Source organism: Alosa pseudoharengus, unplaced genomic scaffold (genome assembly GCF_046254945.1).
Source record: "Alosa pseudoharengus isolate Yale_2024_CS ecotype anadromous, Long Island Sound unplaced genomic scaffold, YU_APseudo_1.1 YU_APseudo_1.1_scf_3, whole genome shotgun sequence".
NCBI classification, from domain to species: domain Eukaryota; kingdom Metazoa; phylum Chordata; class Actinopteri; order Clupeiformes; family Clupeidae; genus Alosa; species Alosa pseudoharengus.
In genome coordinates, this window is record NW_027468718.1 from 10,304,854 (window position 1) to 10,326,484 (window position 21,631).

The following is a 21,631-nucleotide window of genomic DNA, read 5'->3' on the forward strand; positions in this document are numbered from 1 at the left end:
AAACAAAGCAAAAAGATTTCAGAATTCAGTGGACTGAAGATTTACTGGGGGTTTGTCTTGACAGTTTTGAGAAAAGGGTGGGAGGTTTCCAAAAATGTGTTTTAGCAATTGTGGAAAAACTGTATACTGGAAAAGACAGGCACTGTACAGTAAATGAGAAGAACATTGCAGTCTAAAGCCTACAATGTACTGTGAAGGCCTTACTGATAGTTTCTGACCATTGTTGATATTCCTTGCACTGTTCAGCAAGCTGTTTACATTCTGAACTAGCTTATATTGGTTGTGTCACATCATTTGAAATGTGTGATCATTTTTGAGTAGGTGTGTTTAACATATGACATCTGTGCTCTATACTATTTCTGATTACCTTATACCAAATTTTCATTTCAAGAACTGTGTTCAGGCAGCTGAGAATTTGGCTAAGAGAATGGAGTTTAGTGTTTAAGCGATTGTGAAAAACTGTAATGACGTTCTGAAGTCATCAATGATCATGTGATCAGATCCATATTCATTCAGCCTTCTGCTGCTCTCTCATCTTAGTGTTTCTCTCTCCAAAATAACACCAACTGATTCCACAACCCATGATGTGGTATGAATGTGAATGTCTGATGTTGAACTGTTGAGCTTCTGTGTTGGACAATGATGCTCCCAACACCAAATCTAACAGTCACTTACACATTTCACTATACAGACGGTGGATGGTTCCTACCTGCAGGAATGTGATGTCATCAGCTCCCATCTTCTCCTCTATGGCTCTGATTGTTTCTGAAAGAGATGTGATCTCTCTGCTCATCTTCTCAATCTTCTCCTTCATCATCTGACTCTTCTGCTCCTCCTCCTCCCTCAGTGCAGCTATCCTGGCTGCCTCTTCATCTCGTAGAAACTGGTGAAGCTTCTCAAACTCCTCCTTGATCTGCCGCTCTGTGTGTTGAGCCTGAGTCTAAATAAACAAAAAATCTAAAATTATTGATCCAATCATCACTCTTGAAATGATTTGCTTTTACATGATGACATTAGAAATATAATTGCTTTATTAAATAATCCATATCCCACCTTAATATGTGCTGCTGTTTGGTCACAGATGAGTTTGACTTCTTCAAAGGTCTCCAGTTTCTTCTGTAAGGGCTGCAGTTTGATCTTGAGCTCCTCCTGGAATGAATGAGCACAATGTTCAGTCTACACTGCAGTACACTTACAACACTGGCACTATGGAACCAAGTTGCTGCATGTGTAGGGAGTGTGTGAGGGAATATGTAGATATATATGTGCATAGATTCAGGACTGATATGGTGATGGCATGGGGCAACCACAACATGTAGAAAATGTATATATGGGTGTTGCACATTAAGGGATATAAGAGATGTTATAAGGCACAATTAATGTGGGAAAACAGTGGCGTGCACAGACATTTTGGGGGGCAGGTGCTCAGAAGGGGGGGGGGGGGGCACTTTTTAGCGCATGTGGAACACTTAATTATAAAAAAAAATAATAAAATTTGACTTGTGCTGCAATTAGTAAATCAATATACAATTAAGACAATAAAGAGACCAAAATGTGTTAATTTATGTTGCCTAACAAAACCTATACAACAGAAAACGTTCGTCTTAACACATAGATTTGCAATTGCAAACTCTACCAAAATTATTTGTAGCCTATGTGGTCGTCCTCACATTATCTGTCATTGACCTGGGTACAGCGTAAAACTTTATCAGGTGACCAGTCGGCTAAAAATGCTTAGTTGTTTGATGCTGTATGAGACATTTTACTGCACAACAAAATGATTACACGTTGGGCTTAGAGGGCAAACTGTACGATTTTACTTGATCTGTAAGACAATAAAGAGACCAAACAGTACGAGAAGGAGTTATAGTGGGCTACTGACTGTTGTCATTACATGAATGCAGATGGGCATTTTTCACAGGTAATGGGGAACTTCCCGTTTCTTCTGTCAAATGAATGTGTTAATACATGTTGCCTAACAAAACATATACAACAGAAAACGTTCTTCTTAACACATACATTTGCAAAATCTACCGAAATTATTTGTATGTTGTCGTTACGTTATCTGTCATTGATTTGGGCTACAGCGTAAAACTTTATCTAGCTTCATCTAACTAGTTTATCAGGTGACCAGTCGGCAAAAATGCTTGTTTGGTGCTGAATGAGACATTTTACTGCACAACAAAATTATTACATGTTGGGCTTAGAGGGCAAACTGTAAGATTTTGCTTGATCTGTATGTTACCTGGCTGATGGGGCACGGGAGAAGCAGCCTGTCAGCGACCATGCCTGCTATCTGAAGACGCTTAGTGAACTGCTAGGTGCTGCGCATCTGGCGTGCCCTGCGCGCGACCGCGCGAGTTCACGTGACAAAGGAAGAGAGATAGGCTGGTTGCGTGTGCGCAAGAAGGTGGCTCATTTCGGGGAATTGTTTCAGTCGTTTTTAATGGCTGAGGTTTTTCAAAACCGACCTCAGTAAAATCTTAATATTAATAATAAAAAAAAAAAAAAAAAAAAACAAGTTTCAAAAGGGCATTTTCGTTGATAAAGGGCAAACTTCCTAGTGCTTTAGCACCACCTAGTGTCTATGTATGCACGCCTATGTGGGAAAATGTATATTTCAATGATTTAACCCTCCTGTTGTGTTCGCGGTCAAATGTGACAGATTTATAATTATTTTCTCTCAAAAACATTGTTAACTTATTCTGACTACCTTGAGCCTCCTTGACTTTGTTAACACAGGGCATCTGAACACACACAACATATTTTGATCATTTCTATAACAATTTGAGTGTTTCATTTAACTTTAGAACACCCATGTGTATTTCTGGTCAAAAATGACCGGCCATTAGAAATGAATGGGTGAGAAAATGGTCAGTGTATAAACTTTAATCTAGGCACAAACTTATGATCAGATGGACTGTATGCTTCTGTACATTAAAACACACACACAAACACACCTTCACTCCCCCTCTTTGCTTCTATGCCGGCCCCCACTGGAACCTTTCCCCAATAGAATCTTCCCCTTTCTGACTTGCATGAGCTCAGGTCAGTGAGGCCTGCTGGCCATAAATAGCAAATGGAAGAATATCCAATAGAACACAAGTTGACGCAAAGGTCTATCACAACATTAGATGATAATATGTGTGCTACTATGGATTTATAACAAGTTATAATGCAGCTGTCATTTTTGACCAGGAAGACAAAACTAGTAAACATAAAACGAACACAACAGGAGGGATAAAGAAAAGTGTGTAAAATTGTAGTGCGTAGGCTAATTACACCCCATCTCATACTCTATAATAACTGCAAGGGACTTGCAAACAGTGGTGATATCAACTTGTACTTTCTGTTAGAGCAAGTTTAAGGAGAGTTTGCTGCTGTACACACAGAGTGGGAGTGAAGAAGAGAATCAGAGTATCTCAGCTCTGGATGTTGCGCAACACTCATCAGTTGTAACAGCAGGGTGTAGAGTGCCATCTACTGGTGCATTAAAGGCATTATAATACCTTCTGCCACGACTGTCTCACTTATGGGTGAACAGATCAAGATGTGTGTTTATAGAGCCCACTACCAGTATTACCAGAGTAGATTCTTACCTTACGGTCCTGTGCTGCTTCATCTATGGGACTGAAGGTGTGATTTTTATGTTTCTTTGATGCCTGACACACAAAACACACAGGCTGTTTATCCTCCAGACAGAAGAGCTTGAGTTTCTCACTGTGCAGACTGCAGAGCACCACAGAAGCTTTCTGACTTCTCTCCTGTAAGAAGGTCTCACACAGGTTCCTTAACGCCATGTTAGGAGGATAGTCTTGTTTTGAGCACTTCCTCCTGCAGTAGGGACATTCTCTGTGTCCTTTGCTCTCCCAGAACTGCTGCAGACAGGCTTTACACACACTGTGAGAGCAGGTCACCAAGACAGGATCCTTGTAGATGTCACAGCACACAGGACAGGTGAGATCCTCCTCCAGTTTAGAAGCCATTTTGTCTCTGCAGTAAAGTCTCCTGTTTGTTGTTCTCAGTCTGGTTCACCAGCTTCACTTTCACTTTCAGCAGTCAGAGCAGACGTGTCAATTATAAACTCAAACCCGTCTGTTTTACACTTTAATCCAAAAGACTTTCAACCTCACCAGCTTCAAAACGTTTTCCTCAGTGGTTCAAATATTGTTGAAGAGGGTTCAAAGTTTTCTGTTCCCCGCATGAGTTTCTAGGACAGAGAATCAACCTGCCACACAACTTCACTTCCTGCTCTGGTGGCAGCCAGTGAAAAGGAGGGACTAAAGAAAGATTCTCAATTCTGATTGGCCAATCTTAGTTCCCAGACCAGTTCCTTGTTCGTTGCTGCCACCCCACTGGAGTTCAGTTCAAAATTCCAGTTGTGGGTGTGAACTGAACCTGACAGAGACACAAAGACTGACCCCAGATCAGTGGATTACACACAGACTCTCATTATGGACCCAACCAACTCTTTTTGGGAGGGGAGAACTCCCTCACATGGTAGGCTACAACCCATGCAGAGGCTGCGGTGTCAGGCATAGATTGCGGAACATGAGTAGACTACTTTAAGAGAAGATAGACTAACGTGACAAATGTCAATATGTTTTTCCTTGACCGGCCCAAAAGTGAAGCGGCCCACCGGGAATTCTCCCGATAACCCACCCCGGGCCTGTATAGCACTTAAAAGTAGTTGTAGTAGTTGTATTTCAGTGGTGAAATGAGAAGGTCATTGACATAAGGCCATTAATACCACAAGGATCAGGATTTCATGCTTCATTTGACTACCTGAACAACAAAAATTACCACTTAACTGGACAAAATAATCAATTGAAAAAAAGAATTGGTGTCATAACTCATGATCAGACTGCTGAGATGATGCTCTGTGTATTGCTGTGCGGAGACCTGATTTTAAGGCTGAGTTGGCTGATGTCTTTCTTCAGTTGCCGTTTCAACACATTGTACATCTTCATTTAAAATGACTGCATTCATTTATACTTTCAATCATGACAAAGGAGTTTAACTGTCCCTATTTAGAGAGTTTTCTGTACTGCCATGAACAGGTGATGACATGACTGATATCACTACAATGACTTTGGTACTTGTGTTTGACACTGAACAGGAATACTGTTGACAACATAAATGATTAAGAATAATTTACAAAGCCACAATAGTTTATTGATAACTGATTTTTACAGTTGACCATAAAAACTATGATAACATATAAAATAGATAACACTGCAACATTACTATGTGTGAATAACATCATCAAAACAACTGAAAGTGCAATTTTGGGCGGGTGGGGTTTAAAATGTGACTTGCTAATTAAAATTTGTAAAAATCTATCAAATCTGTCTGTTAAGACAGTGCAATTAAATTTGAATAAAAACAGTTTAGGTAAACTCCAGTGCAAACAGACACACGTCTATCGACAAAAAATCTTAAAAAACACAAACAAACCTTTAAACATAAGATCTAACTCCCCTATAATGTTTCTCTCATCTCCGTCTAACATCTCCTTATTTCTGTCTGATGCACTCTCCATCTCGTTGGGTCCCTCTATCAATCTCTCCATACCCTCATCTCCTGATATAGACTTTCCCATCTCTCTGCGTCAATGTCTACATCTCCTGACTCTCCCATCTCTCGGTGTCGATGTCTATATCTCCTGACTCTCCCATCTCTCTCCCACCATGTCTACATCTCTGTGTCTCTCTGTGAGGGGGTCTCCTCAGTGAGGGGGTAGGACGTGAGGTCTACGGAGAGCACTCGGCTGGAGATGGTCTCACCAGACTGTATGAATAAGCAGACATCAATCTCAGTCATCCTCAGGGGTTAAATGTTAAATTCTTCATGCTAGTGGTTTGGGGATTCAGACAATGGTATGATGTCTTCACACCACATGCATATGTTTACACCTAAATAATTTGTTATCCTTTAATCACCCATCTGTGTGAGTGTGTGTGTACAGTATGACACCCCTAACAGTATGTCTTCTCAGGAGGGTGTGTCTGTGTGTGTGTGTACACAGTATGAAACCCCTAGCAGTATGTCTTCTCAGATGTGTGTGTGTGTTTGTGTGTGTGTACAGTGACACCCCTAGCAGTATGTCTTCTCAGGAGTGTGTATTTGTCTGTGTGTGTGTGTACAGTATGACACCACTGGCAGTATGTCTTCTCAGGAGGGTGTGTGTGTTTGTGTACAGTATGACACCCCTAGCAGTATGTCTTCTCAGGAGTGTGTATTTGTCTGTGTGTGTGTTTGTCTATGTGTGTGTGTGTGTGTGTGTGTACAGTATGACACCGCTGGCAGTATGTCTTCTCAGGAGGATGTGTGTGTGTGTGTATTTGTAATGTGTAAAGTCGGCACTCTTATCCTCTAGTAATAGTTTTGACATATACAGTAGCCATTCCCAGCTCCTAGACTACTTCTGCACTGTATCTTGAATGTTATTCTCTTTCTGTAATTTGTTCGGGATAAAAGTGTCTGCTAAATTAATAAATGTGAATAAATGTGAATGTAAAAATGTGTGTGTGTGTGTGTGTGTTACCTCAGAGTAGACTCCCAGCAGTACGTCTGCTCTGGAGTAGAACTCCTCCTTAAGTGAGATGACGATCACCTGGAAGTTCTCCTGACACTGCTCTCTTATGAACCCTGTCACCTGCAGACCACCAGGGGGCAGTGTAACACAGGTCACAGCACAGCCGTAGATCGAGAGAATACGGTCAACCAAAGATTGTTAAGGCGGAGCAAGATACTTCATCAGGAGCCACTTCCGGGAACCCGGATCGCACGAGGGGGGGGGGTCAAAATCCCCCTTTATGCAGAGCAGAGGCAGCGACTGCTCCATTGAAGTCTATGGGCATAGCTCAGAATTTTACCACATATGCTAAGGTCTTAGTTCTATAGAGTTAAGAATGTGAATTTCGGGCACGTTTTCATGATCATCAAACCCTTGTGAACATTTCAGGTACATTTTTAGCATTTTTCAGCATTCCAGTCTGGAGAAAATCGACTTTATATCAGGTGTGCGCCGGTTATTTATGCCGCTGCTGTTGGAGGGTCGCAACGTACGCTCATCAAAACGTCATCGACACGCCTCTTTATGCAGACAGGATTCGATCCCCATTTCGCGCCCATAGACATGAACTACGACGAAGTATCTTGCTCCGCCTTAACAATCTTTGGGTCAACTAGGGAATCAAATGGGCGCCATGTTGGATACCAACATATCTGTAAGGGCGTTTTATACGTATATTGACAAACCGTGATGATAACATTTATATGCCTGTTATACAATGGTGAAAATAAGAGATTTATTTCAACATAGCATATTTGCCCCATAGGGTTAAGCTGTAGAGTCATCTGACGTTGGTACTGTACCCAACGTGCCAAAGTTGGCCAAACTCTGTGCTCACACCACATCCATAGATAGAGAGAATATGGCCAATTCGCTTTCAACTGTTCTACCCTATGATTGGTTCAGAAGCTATCATGTGACTCATAGGTGCCATGGTGTACCTAACCTTCATCCAGATCGATTATACATAACATGGATGTGATGGCTGGAATGGCTTATTTTGCATTATTTCAAAGAATAAAGGTAAAAAAGAAATTAGTTAAGATTTTATTTGGCTGGAAAATGTTGAAGCCAGGCTTAGAAAATGGGTTGTCTCCACTGTGAACACTAGTCATGCTTTGTGTGAATACAAACTAGAGAATGAATGAATGAATGAATGAATGCATGGATGGATAGATGAATGAATGGATGGATGGATGAATGAATGGGCCTTGCCTTGCCGATGTTGGTGTTGTCTAGCGCGGCGTCCACTTCATCTAGCACAAAGAAAGGAGCAGGCCGGAAACTGGCACAGGAGAGATAAGGTGTGGAGTAGAGATCAGGTGTAGTGTAGAGATCAGGTGTGGAGTAGAGATCAGGTGTAGTGTAGAGATCAGGTGTAGTGTAGAAATCAGGTGTGGAGTAGAGATCAGGTGTGACGTAACACAGGAGAGATAAGGTGTGGAGTAACACAGGAGAGATAAGGTGTGGAGTAGAGATAAGGTGTGGAGTAGAGATCAGGTGTGGAGTAGAGATCAGGTGTGACGTAACACAGGAGAGATAAGGTGTGGAGTAACACAGGAGAGATAAGGTGTGGAGTAGAGATCAGGTGTGGTGTAACACAGGAGAGATAAGGTGTGGAGTAGAGATCAGGTGTGGAGTAGAGATCAGGTGTGGCGTAACACAGGAGAGATAAGGTGTGGAGTAGAGATCAGGTGTGGCGTAACACAGGAGAGATAAGGTGTGGTGTAACACAGGAGAGATCAGGTGTGGCGTAAAGATCAGGTGTGGCATAACACAGGAGAGATAAGGTGTGGTGTAACTAGAGATGCACCGATATGGAATTTTAGGGCCGATAACGATAATCGATATTTATTGGTTTGTTGTGGCCGATACCGATACGATAACCGATAATATTACTCTTGAAAAAAAATTGTGAAAAGTGATTTGGGGAAAGCATTTAATAAGCATAATTTTATTGCAGTAATTTTACCTACCACCAAATGATGGACAGAACTCATAATAGTCCTCAATAGTACGGCAGTCAACAACATAACAGTAGCCTAGCCCTACAGTATGTGTGGCTCCTTTAAGTGAACCTGACGTCAGTGAATTTCGAGTGAGTGGCTAGAGAGTTTTAATCGTTTTCATTTAGGACTAAACGCTCATAAACGGCTCAGCTTGGAATAAGCTACAGTATAGCGACCAAATCAGAGTTTGTGAGGGAAACTTAGGTTTAGTTTCAACTGCGGGTAACTGAATAAAGCTCCAACTCCTCAGACCATAGCTGTCAACATAGAGCTTTGAAAATAAGGGAGATTTCCCGGGTTTCTCACGCAGAATAAGGGAAAATGTCAACATTCGTCCCCCAACGTTGGAAGGGTTGCAGTATTAGTCCGTTTCATAATTGCAAGCTCATGCATTGGTCAGCTAAACAATACAACAAAGTAGCCTACTTTATTTACGCCTAACAGCCTATATTAATTTGGTCAACTTTATACAACCCTAGGAAGGCTAAAGTTCTGTAGCCTAATCGATGGCCCTGTGCGCTGTCATTCTCTCTCCTGCGCAAACAAAATGTGTGCGTTCCAAGTAGCCTAGTGCGTAATTCTTCATAAAGTTGAACAAATGCATTTGGTTATTTTAGAGATTTTAGAGAGAAAATATAAATAGCCTGTCATGCAGTTTATGGGCTACAGTGCAGAGTTGGGAAGTTATGGTAGGCCAACTTGGAGTGAATATACAAACGGGGAATTATTTCTCTACTCGTAGCTGAGTCTGGTAGGCCGATACACACAGTGCGTGCGGCCGTACACTATGCAGGTGCCACTGAGTGTTCTCACGACAACCAAGCCGTCATCTTAAATAGTCTCACTGTCGCTTTCAAGCAAGCAAAACGATGCTTTGAAAACATCTGTTTCGTTGGAAGGGCAAGGGTGTAGCAACAGGAAAACAGTACAGAGACTGACAAGTCCGATGGTAGAGCTAATGTTATGAGATTGTTAAAATACGGGATATTTACGGGAAAATATTAAAACGGGAAGACAGCGGGAAAAAAGTTAAAATACGTGAGAAACCCGGAAAAAACGAGAGGGTTGACAGCTATGCCTCAGACTGTATCTTATGTCCGTACTCTGTTGCGCACAACCTGCTGAAAGGAGTTAGCCCCGAAGGTTTTAATATTATGATGACCCGTCTGGAACTGAAGCACGAATGGTTAGCATATTTCTAGGTAATAATACAAAACCCAAGCTAAAGTAATGCAAATATAATACTAAAACACATCTTAGAACTAGGCCTACTTATGTACTCGTCCCACTAGTTTGTTTATTTGTTTCCCCGACCAGCGCGGTAAAGTGCAAACACACCAGCACAAGACGGCTCTAGATAGGGCTGAGCTCCGCTCTGTAAAGGTTAAATGGTGGATCATTCACGAGAGGATTTTGAGATGCACAGATTCCCAAATGAACGCATATCCACAGATTTTGTTAGAGTGGTGAAATACATTCACACCGCTGACATTATATTGAGGAAAAAGTATAGCCAACCAAGCTCAAGTAGCTCAGTGTAGCCAGATGTAGGCCTAAATTAGGACTTTAAAAAATATCGGCGCAAATTATCGGCCAGAATTCTGTTATCGGACTGATAATAATATTTTCATTTTTTCACTTATCGGCTAATAATATATCGGCCGCCGATATATCGTGCATCCCTAGGTGTAACACAGGAGAGATCAGTTGTGGCGTAACACAGGAGAGATAAGGTGTGGAGTAGAGATCAGGTGTGGCGTAACACAGGAGAGATAAGGTGTGGCGTAACACAGGAGAGATAAGGTGTGGAGTAGAGATCAGGTGTGGAGTAACACAGGAGAGATCAGGCGTAACACAGGAGAGATAAGGTGTGAAGTAGAGATCAGGTGTGGAGTAACACAGGAGAGATCAGGCGTAACACAGGAGAGATAAGGTGTGGCATAACACAGGAGAGATAAGGCGTAACACAGGTAATGCATGCATGTACTTCACCCACTGTCAGGTGTGGCGTAACACAGGTAATGCATGCATGTACTTCACCCACTGTGTCTTTAGCCAGTCAAATTACACACAGTAAAATCAGCACAAGAAGAACTCTGATCTGATCAAAACCCTAGTCTTGGAGAGTAAGAATTGCCTAGAATGTTTCACACAAATATGGCGTTCATAGCACATTTTTTAAGTAAATAAATAATAAATGATCCATAGAATCTGGGTTTCTGTCTCAATCCTAATCCACATGTTAATCATGATGAATAACTAGGAATCATGTCCTACACGTGAACAGTTACTATGCTTGAATACTTTTAAAAAACAAATGATCTCTACAGGGTTCCCACTCTAAGTCAAATGTACAATTTCATGTCTTTTCCCTGACTTTCCATGACAAAAAAAAAATAATTTCCATGATTTACTATATAATGAATGGTACAATATACCGACCAAATATTTCAGAGCAGCCACGTAATTTTCAAGAATCTCTTACTTTTTAGAGCGGGAGATGAATAAATGGGCATTGAATAAACGTTGGATTAACCACAACTACTCAAGCAAGCAGTAAAGCTAATAACCTGACATCCACTGATTCTGTGTGGAAATATATTTATATTAATGTATTTTGGCAAGTCAATTTTAAACTGCTACAATAAAATTCCCTGATATTCCATGACTTTGCCCAAAACTTTCCAAAATTCCATGATATTCCAGAAATTCCATGACCCGTGGGAACCCTGTATATAATCTGGGCCTTCACCTAAACATTGAGCGACATGCAGGTTAAAATGGCATCAAGTGTATCTATCTATGAGCTCCACCATTACACCATTAAAAAGGTTCCAAGTAACTCCACACTGCATTGGTAGACTTCTGAGGGTCTTGGAACCTTTTTAATTGTGTAAAAATAGCGATTTAGCTGCATAGGCTACGCTATGCCCCCCACAGCTACTTGGCTAAAAACGGCGTAATTCGGAATGCTAGGGGGTGAACGAAGGTGCCTATTGGACACATGTAAGTACTCGGCAACATCTTTCAGTACAGCTAAGGTCAATTTCACACCGAACTTCTCCTTTAAGTATGTGTTTTGGTGGTTAAGTGACAGACATGGGTAAGTTAACCCAGAGGAAGAGCTGAACCTCCTGATAGAAGAGCCCTATGGCTTCATTTTGTTAGGAGAACGAAGTCACAGGGGTTTACCTCTTCTATTTGGGTTGCTCTGCTATTAGGAGGTTTACCACTTCTATTTGGGTTGATCTGCTATTAGGAGGTTTACCACTTCTATTTGGGTTGCCTTACCAAGGTTAGCCGCTAAACCCCCTACTTGGAATCATGAGCCAGGTGTAAGCAGGTGTGACCCCACCTGTAAGCAGGTGTGACCCCACCTATAAGCAGGGGTGACCCCACCTATAAGCAGGGGTGACCCCACATGTAAGCAGGGGTGACCCCACCTGTAAGCAGGTCACCTGTAAGCAGGTGTGACCCCACCTGTAAGCAGGTCACCTGTAAGCAGGGGTGACCCCACCTGTAAGCAGGGGTGACCCCACCTGTAAGCAGGTCACCTATAACCAGGTGTGACCCCACCTGTAAGCAGGGGTGACCCCACCTGTAAGCAAGTGTGACCCCACGACCCCACCTGTAAGCAGGTGTGACCCCACCTATAAGCAGGGGTGACCCCACCTGTAAGCAGGTCACCTGTAAGCAGGGGTGACCCCACCTGTAAGCAGGTCACCTGTAAGCAGGGGTGACCCCACCTGTGGATGGCGAAGATGAGTGTGAGGGCGGCGATGGCCTTCTCTCCGCCGGACAGGTTGTCCATGGCCATGAAGCGCTTGCCCGGCGCCACGCAGTTGTAGCTGATGCCGTCCAGGTACGGCTCGTCAGGGTTCTCAGCACTCAGGATGGCCTGAGGGGAGAGCAGGACACACACACACACGCACACGCACACACACACAGACACACACGCATGCACACACACACACACGCACGCACACACACGCACACGCATGCACACACACACAGACACACACGCATGCACACACAACAAAAGTACATATATACACACACACAGACACAAACACATCAGTACACACACACACACAACAGAACGAAATGTGTACACACATACACTCTTAAACATACACAATCTCCTTACAGGATGTGTCATTAGTCTTCTAATTATGTGTCTATGTGTTTGGGCTTGTGTGTGTGTGTGTATGTGCATGTGCGCGTATGCATGTGTGTGTGTATTTGCATGTGTGTGTGTGTGTGTGTGTGTGTGTGAGACACTCACCTGTGCACTGGTGTTCCTGCACATCTGTTTGTAGATCTGGTCGATGGCCACACACACATGCTCGAAGCACTGGCTGAAGAGACGGAAGCGGTTGGTCTTGACCTGCTCAAACTCGTGGTTACAGCGCCGAGCCATGCTGGTGCTCTCCTCAAAAGCTGCAGCATACACACACACACACACACACACAGACACACACACGGATCCATGCACACACACATATATAAATCAGTTTCAAAGTCATTAAATAATTTGACTTTCATTAAACCAGTGTATACCAACATAACATGACTCTGCAGGATTGTGGGTTTTGGTGCACATTGTATGTGGGTGTGTCATAAGCTGTCTTCTAGATCTCCCTCATCTTCTTGTGATGTATGTGCATATGAAATGTGTGTGTGTGTTCTTGAATTTCCCCTTGGGAATCAATAAAGTATCTATCTATCTATCTATCTGTGCATGTGTGTGTGATATATACATACCGTCCACCACATTCCTGAAGCTGTCCTTGATCTCCCTCATCTTCTCCAGGGCCTTGAGGTTGGGCGGCTCAGAGCGCTGGATGACCCCGTCCAGTGAGGACAGCTTCTCCCTCAGACCCTGCAGCGCCTTCTCCACCTCCCCCTCCTCACTCACGTCCTGCCACCAGAGACACCGACATGCTAACAGAGCTGGACATGCCACTGAGGAAAGCTACACGCTAACAGAGCTGGACATGCCACTGAGGAAAGCTACATGCTAACAGAAAGCTAAATGCTACTAAGAAAGCTACACACTAACAGACCTGCACATGCCACTGAGGAAAGCTACATGCTAATAGAGCTGGACATGCCACTGAGCAAAGCTACATGCTAACAGAAGGCTAAATGCTACTAAGAAAGCTACACACTAACAGTTCTGCTCATGCCACTGAAGAAAGCTACACGCTAACAGAGCTGCACATGCCACTAACGTAAGGCTAGATAGATAGATAGATAGATAGATACTTTATTGATCCCCAAGGGGAAATTCAAGAAATTCAAGGCTACACGCTAACAGACCTGCACATGCCACTGAGGAAAGCTACACGCTAACAGAAAAATAAATGCTAACGGTTTATATTAGGTCATGTGGAGTGTTTTCCTCATCCCATCTTGAGCTCATCTGCCAGGCAGAGCAGTGTAGTTTATCAATCATACACACAAAACACTACACTCTCTCTCTCTCACACACACACTCTCTGACACACACCAGACAACACACATACAGTACACACACACACTATTAGTATGCCTGTCTGTATTGTCTCACTGCCAGGGAGGTTAATTTAGTTCATAAGTCACACACACAGAAAAACAACACTACACACAAACACACACCAGACAGTCTCCCTCTCTTTCTCTCTCTCACACACACCACAGACAAAACAGACAAACACACACCTATGTCTATCATGTATGGTCTCACCTTGAGCTCATCTGCCAGGGCTGAGTAGTCTATCAGCATCTGCTCCTCACGCTCATAGATGTCCAGCGTGCACGTGCTCTGGGACTCAGAGTCCAGCTGCACAGAGGAGACGCACATGTGTCACATTAAAGGGACACCAGGCAAGCCTGATGCTTTTTCTCTACGAAACTCCCCCTCGCTCGGTCTGAAGCTCTTTTCCTTTTCTTTGCATCTTCCGTCAAGGCATTATACACACGTTTGCAACAATCGCTAGCGTTTCGTTAGCCTGCCTCTGTGCTGTGGATGCAGGATGGAAACCGAAACTGCTTCGGTCGGCGGGTACGATACACTGAACTTGCAAGCGGGATATTCTTCCTACAGGCAGTAGGGGCAGGCGAGAGAGTCTTCATTCGCCCTGTAATGAGTCATTTAACCATATACCGACTTACGAAGATGAGTAATTAACACGAAAACGTTGCCTGGTGTCCCTTTAACCACATCAGTGCACAGCAGGGGACATGTCCGCATCACAGAAGGACATTAACCACATCCATGACATATGGAACTGACCCTGCAGGAGTAAGGTTAAACCTGCCAAATAATTGTCAAATATTATTTTACTTCCTTTATTTATGAAATACCGGTAATTATGAACTGTGATGTACAACACAGACTATGTCAAGTCTTTCTGTCTTCTGAAATATCTCTGGTCTTCTTTCATAATATGTTAGATCGATCATGTTAGAGCAACACAAGATCTCCAAAACCTGGAGATAGACAACTGTGTTCTGTTCCACCTCTATTTGGGGCAGCCGTGGCCTAGTGGTTAGCGCTTCGGACTTGTAACCGGAGGGTTGCCGGTTCGAACCCCGACCAGTAGACACGGCTGAAGTGCCCTTGAGCAAGGCACCTAACCCCTCACTGCTCCCCGAGCGCCGCTGTTGTTGCAGGCAGCTCACTGTGCCGGAATTAGTGTGTGCTTCACCTCACTGTGTGTTTACTGTGTGCTGAGTGTGTTTCACTAATTCACGGATTGAGATAAATGCAGAGACCAAATTTCCCTCACAGGATCAAAATAGTATATATACTTATATTCCGTAAACTCATTAATGTGCTATTCAACTCTGCTTGTTCTCTATTTACACCCTTCTCTCTCTCTCTCACTCTCTCTCTATCTATCTCTCTATCCCACCCCCTCATCAACTCTCTCTCTCCATCTCCCATGCTCGTCATCTTCCCTTTCTCCATCTTCCTCTCCCCATCCTCTCGTCTTCTCTCTCTTTGAATGTCTCTTCACCCCTCCTTTCTCTCTGTCTCTCGCTCCTTTCTCTCTCTTTGAATGTCTCTTTACCCTTCCTTTCTCTTTCTCTCCCTCCTTTCTTTCCTCCCCCTCTCTCTCCCCCTCTACCGCTGATGTCGTCTATGGTCCCGGAGAGCAGGGTGAGGGGGATGCCCTCTTATCTTCTCTCTCTCTCTCTCTCTCTCTCTCTCCCTCTCTCTCTACCTGCACGTCGCTGATGTCGTCTATGGTCCCGGAGAGCAGGGTGAGGGGGATGCCCTCGATCTTGCAGGCCAGCAGCAGGTTGTGTCGGCTCAGCCTCTTCTGCTCCATGGACCCCTCCGCAGACAGAACCTGCTTCTGCAGACGCACCAGCTCTCTGGAGAGGGGATGGGGGAGAGGGAGGGAGGGAGGGGGAGAGAAGGATGAAAGGAGAGAGAAAAAGAAAAGAAGAGAGAGAAAGAGAGAGGGGGGGATAGAGGGGAAAAGGGAGCAAAGAGAGAGAGGGTGAAGGGGGGGTTTAGAGAGAGAAAAAGAGGAGGGAGAAGATGGAGAACCAGAGAGAAGAGGGAGAGAAGAGGGAGAGACGATCCTTTTGAAAGTGCAGATCCATAACCCCTCCACCAAGTAGTGCAGATCCATAACCCCTCCACCAATTAGTGCAGATCCCTAACCCCTCCACCAATTAGTGCAGATCCCTAACCCCTCCACCAATTAGTGCAGATCCCTAACCCCTCCACCAATTAGTGCAGATCCTTAGCCCCTCCACCAATTAGTGCAGATTTCTAACGCCTCCACCAATTAGTGCAGATCCCTAACCCCTCCACCAATTAGTGCAGATCCATATAGTGCAGATCTCTAACCCCTCCACCAATTAGTGCAGATCCATATAGTGCAGATCCCTAACCCCTCCACCAATTAGTGCAGATCTCTAACCCCTCCACCAATTAGTGCAGATCTCTAACCCCTCCACCAATTAGTGTCAAATGGCAAAAAAAGGCTAATTCGCTGTTGAGTACTAGGCTAGCCTGGTTACTTTTTGGCAACTTTGAGACTGCTAATGAGGTCATAAGTTGCTATCTCTTCCACCATAATCACTGACCAGTGACACACACACACACACACACACACACACACACACACACACATACCTGGAAACTTCCTGTAGATTCTTGACCTTCTGGTCCAGGTCGGCTTTGGAGGTGCTGACTTCTGACTTCTTCTCTGTACACACATCCTTAAGCTCCTGCACATGAACCTGAGTCTCGTCCACCAACGCCAGCATCTTCTCTTCTTCCTATAGGAGAGATGACTACATCAGGGTGTGTACATGTGTGTGTGTGTGTGTGTGTGTAAAGATCCTTACTCTCATCCACCAACGCCAGCATCTTCTCTTCTTCCTATAGGAAAGATGACTACATCAGGGTGTGTACATGTGTGTGTGTGTGTGTGTGTGTAAAGATCCTTACTCTCATCCACCAACTCCAGCATCTTCTCTTCTTCCTATAGGAGAGATGACTACATCAGGGTGTGTACGTGTGTGTGTGTGTGTGTGTAAAGATCCTTACTCTCATCCACCAACGCCAGCATCTTCTCTTCTTCCTATAGGAGAGATGACTACATCAGGGTGTGTACGTGTGTGTGTGTAAAAATCCTTACTCTCATCCACCAACGCCAGCATCTTCTCTTCTTCCTATAGGAGAGATGACTACATCAGGGTGTGTGTGTGTGTGTGTGTGTAAAGATCCTTACTCTCATCCACCAACGCCAGCATCTTCTCTTCTTCCTATAGGAGAGATGACTACATCAGGGTGTGTACGTGTGTGTGTGTGTGTGTAAAAATCCTTACTCTCATCCACCAACTCCAGCATCTTCTTTCTCCTACAGGTGAGATGACTACATCAGGGTGTGTGTGTGTGTGTGTGTGTGTGTGTGTGTTATAGATGACTAAATCAGGAGTGTGTGAGCATGGCCATGTGCATGTTTGTGCATCTCTTCCACCAGCAATATCCTCCCTTCCAACGGGAGAGATGATCACCTCAGGTGTGTGTGTGTGTATGTGTGTGTGTGTGTGTGTGTGTGTGTGTGTTAGTGTGCGCGTGTGTGTGTGCCTGCGTGTGCGTGTGTGTGTGTGTACAAGTGAAAAGAGGCAGGACTCTGGCCTCTGACCTCTGACACTGTGTGACACACAACTCTCTCAATTTATCTCTCACACACACACACACACACACACCTTCTTGAGGTTGAGGATGGTCTCCTCCTCCTTGTCGATGGTGTCCTGGAGTTTGTGCAGCTTCTTGTTGAGCTGCTGCAGCTGCCCCTGTTCGTACTCCAGCTGGGCATTGAGGCGCGTGCGCTGAGACTCAAACTGCAGCCTGGGAGAACCGGGTAGAACCAGAATCAACACCAGAACCTCACACACTGGGCTAGACCTGTTACTCCAGCTGGGCATTGAGGCGCGTGCGCTGAGACTCAAACTGCAGCCTGGGAGAACCGGGTAGAACCAGAATCAACACCAGAACCTCACACACTGGGCTAGACCTGTTACTCCAGCTGGGCATTGAGGCGCGTGCGCTGAGACTCAAACTGCAGCCTGGGAGAACCGGGTAGAACCAGAATCAACACCAGAACCTCACACACTGGGCTAGACCTGTTACTCCAGCTGGGCATTGAGGCGCGTGCGCTGAGACTCAAACTGCAGCCTGGGAGAACCGGGTAGAACCAGAATCAACACCAGAACCTCACACACTGGGCTAGACCTGTGTTACGGCCCAGGCTGCTGTGTCCTAACTCCGCCCATTGGCACTGACGTGCCTGGGTGCTTGTTTCCCCTGTGTGCCCAGGTGTGCCTGATTGGGAGTGATATTTAAGATCGGCTCAGTCTGCACTCCGGAGGCGGTTCTCCTCCTCCCGGCTTGGCATTCATTTTGTTGCGTTACCTTCATCTCTGTACTGACTTACACTTCACTTTTGCGTAACTAACACTACACTGATTTGCACCTCATCCTTATCGTTATTCCGAAATATTAGTTTATGTTTAACTTTCTTTAATAAATTAATTCATTATTATTTCAACACTGTGTTGGTCTTCCCTGAATGTACATACTCTGAGCCAGTGTGTTACACCTGGTAGATCTACAACAGCTAGTCAGAACCAGTGACCATTCAGAATCAGAACCTCAGGGGGAACCTCAGCTGTAGCGCAGTGGTGATGTTGGTTGTAAGGCACAGGCAACCAGGCTCAAGTACGACCTGACCTGAGGCCATTTCCTGAACTCTGTTCCCCATCTTGCACTCTTTCTCCCACTCTCCATTGTCAGGTTAAATAAATGTTAGAAAAACCCAAAATAACTAACTACAAAATAAAAAAACAAACAAACAAACAAGAATCAACACCTAACAATGTGGCTTAGACCTTTTAGAACAAGAAATACTAGTCAGAACATTGACCCCTAAAAAGCACAAGTCCAGACCAGATTAGACATGTTAAAGCCCACGAGAACTACACCTGTGGACATGGCGTAAAGTTACAGTATCTTGTATGAGTGTTTGTGTTTTTGTGTTTGTGTGTTTATGTACCGTTTGCGATCCACATCCTGCTGCTGTTTGACATACTCCTGTTCATACTCCCGAATGTTGGCGACACCGATCTCACGGCAGAAATCAGCAAAAACAACATCCTCCATCTGGTGAAAAAACCGAGGAGAAGAGGAAAGAGTTGTGAGAGGCACAGGAAGAGCAGGAAATGATCCTAATCACAGCTGTTCTTCATTCAGTCCGCATGGGCATCCCCAGGGACCTAACACACTGCTCTCACTGCTGATAAGCAGGCATAAGCACTGATCATGTGCTGTAAAGAGACATATCTGGTCGCTGAGTAAATGAGCATGTTGTCTTAATGAAGCCGGTACAGTATTGACTGCATTGATGTCAGAGTTTCCGCTAGAAAAAAATGGTGCCGGATCGAGGTTTCGTTTTCCGGACATTTTGATGATATGCCGGTCAAATATCCTATTATCCCTTCTTAATTAGTCAAATTGAGGAAAACTCGAGACAGGCTATGTAGCTTAAAGAATGACATAATCAGGCTGTATAGAATGCAACATGTTAAACATGCCTAACAAGATCTAGCCAGTATCTCTTCATGGACAGCAAGAGTCCGCTTCGTTCGTTGTTTTAAAAAGACTAGGCCTACTGTGCTTTGTTTGTTGCGCACACACAAGAATGAGCGCTCAGTCGCTCACACCACTACCCCCTAATGCTATGCCTCTTTATTTGATAACAATAAATTAAGAAATGTTTCCTATTCTGGGAAATGTTTAGTTTCTTTTTCTTTCGGCCGCGGTTCAATGATACCGTTTAATTGTGCCAGAAATTATCCGCGGCCCAGTAATCGCCTCGTCGAGGAGGCCCTAACCCTGCAGATCATAGACAGAGAATGCATAGGCCTACTGTATGCTTTGGGTAAAGAACACTTTGCATGTCCAGTGTACACGGAGAATGACAGTGTCTTGGAGCGGCCGCACCCCCCGCAACTCCACTTCCAATGTCACTGATTCCGACAGATACGCCCGACACTTCTGCTTTTTATCTGGTGGTGGTGGAGTTGACCGGACATCTGAGGCTTCAGACGTTACCAATTTATCATCATCCATCGCGTCTGGCCTCTGAAAAAACGTTTAAGGCTAGTCTGCCTGGGCCTGGCCATGTTTGAACCGCCTCACTCATTTGTTCGTTGTTTAACATGGACGTTTTAAGCGTGCGCTTCCTATTTGAAATGCAGAATAGGCTATGCGTGTTGTTTAATAGCTTAGGCTACTTTTCAAACGGTAGAGCCTGTTCATTTAAAAACATAGCCAGAGGACGTATAATATACTGTAGGCTTACATATTAAGGCTTATTCTCAAATTCAGATTGCGTTAGGGGACGGGATTATTAGCCAATTTCAATCGGACAATTTGACCGGAGAGATTTAATTTTGTCGGACATTTCATTTTTTTTCCGGCCAATGTCCGGTGATTACCGGACAACGGAAACCCTGATTGATGTATATCTGAGGTTTCTGGGTAAATAATGTACATGTTATCTGAAGAGTGAGGAACAGCTGAATAGGCTTGACTTTGAGTCTGTCCAGCTCACAATCAAACCCAAGGACGAAGCAGCACCTGGTTGACCTGGACTTTCAGTCTCAACTGGTCGACCTCATATTGAGTCTCACCTGGTTGGCCTCAGAGTCTCACCTGGTTTGCCTCATATTGAGTCTCACCTGGTTGGCCTGGACTTTCTGTCTCACCTGGTTGGCCTCATATTCAGTCTCACTTGGTTGGCCTCATATTCTGTCTCACCTGGTTGGCCTCATATTCAGTCTTACCTGGTTGGCCTCATATTCTGTCTCACCTGGTTGGCCTCATATTCTGTCTCACCTGGTTGGCCTCATATTCTGTCTCACCTGGTTGGCCTCATATTCTGTCTCACCTGGTTGGCCTCATATTCAGTCTCACCTGGTTGGCCTTGTCTCTGAGACTTTTCAGCTCGCTCTCTTTTTTCTCCAAGTTCTCCTTTGCCACAGAAATCTGAGACTCCAGGTTAGACAGCTCGCTCTCCAGCCGAGAGATCTCCTACAAGATCACAAACAAACACACACACACACACACACACACACACACATTTAAACATACACATAAAAATAAATAAATGAAGCATAATTTTTAAAAATACTAAAAATAAATATTATCTTGTATTATATTAGCTCACTAACTAATTCATTGATAAATGAATGCAGGGCTTCTATCTCTCTCTCTCTTTGTGTGTGTGTGTGCCAGTGTTGTAGTACTCGAGTCCAGGACTCGGACTCGAGTCCGAGTCATGAGCTAAATTTAGAGACTCGTGACTTGACTTGGACTTGAGCACCGAATGACTCGAACTTGGACTCGTACATTCAGACCATGCAGACTCGGAAATTGAGACGAGGACTCAACTTTTTTTTTGTAATGTCGTTATTATATTATTTGGTATAGGATTTTAATATCTAAATTATTTTTAGTATTAATATTAGTGCA

The 21,631-nt window shown here is 44.2% G+C and overlaps 2 protein-coding genes across 3 annotated transcripts in view; both read right to left on the minus strand.

Moving 5' to 3' along the window:
- LOC143100173 (nuclear factor 7, brain-like) overlaps positions 1 to 4,249 on the minus strand; it is a 67,974-nt gene extending 63,725 nt beyond the window's left edge. For both annotated transcript variants that reach the window (XM_076263143.1, XM_076263142.1), the window contains exons 1-3: positions 3,600 to 4,249; positions 1,054 to 1,149; positions 710 to 940 (exon numbers count right to left, since the gene is read on the minus strand). In XM_076263143.1, coding sequence (XP_076119258.1) covers positions 710 to 940; positions 1,054 to 1,149; positions 3,600 to 3,986 — 714 coding nt within the window. In that variant the 5' untranslated portion in view covers positions 3,987 to 4,249. The remainder of the gene's footprint in view (positions 1 to 709; positions 941 to 1,053; positions 1,150 to 3,599) is intronic.
- A 904-nt stretch (positions 4,250 to 5,153) lies between these two features.
- Positions 5,154 to 21,631, minus strand: part of smc1b (structural maintenance of chromosomes 1B) — a 28,676-nt gene continuing 12,198 nt past the window's right edge. The window contains exons 14-25 of the mRNA XM_076263144.1: positions 21,074 to 21,190; positions 19,152 to 19,258; positions 17,806 to 17,947; positions 16,724 to 16,869; positions 15,798 to 15,951; positions 14,315 to 14,410; positions 13,351 to 13,507; positions 12,872 to 13,026; positions 12,333 to 12,484; positions 7,793 to 7,862; positions 6,548 to 6,658; positions 5,154 to 5,790 (exon numbers count right to left, since the gene is read on the minus strand). Coding sequence (XP_076119259.1) covers positions 5,695 to 5,790; positions 6,548 to 6,658; positions 7,793 to 7,862; positions 12,333 to 12,484; positions 12,872 to 13,026; positions 13,351 to 13,507; positions 14,315 to 14,410; positions 15,798 to 15,951; positions 16,724 to 16,869; positions 17,806 to 17,947; positions 19,152 to 19,258; positions 21,074 to 21,190 — 1,503 coding nt within the window. The 3' untranslated portion in view covers positions 5,154 to 5,694. The remainder of the gene's footprint in view (positions 5,791 to 6,547; positions 6,659 to 7,792; positions 7,863 to 12,332; positions 12,485 to 12,871; positions 13,027 to 13,350; positions 13,508 to 14,314; positions 14,411 to 15,797; positions 15,952 to 16,723; positions 16,870 to 17,805; positions 17,948 to 19,151; positions 19,259 to 21,073; positions 21,191 to 21,631) is intronic.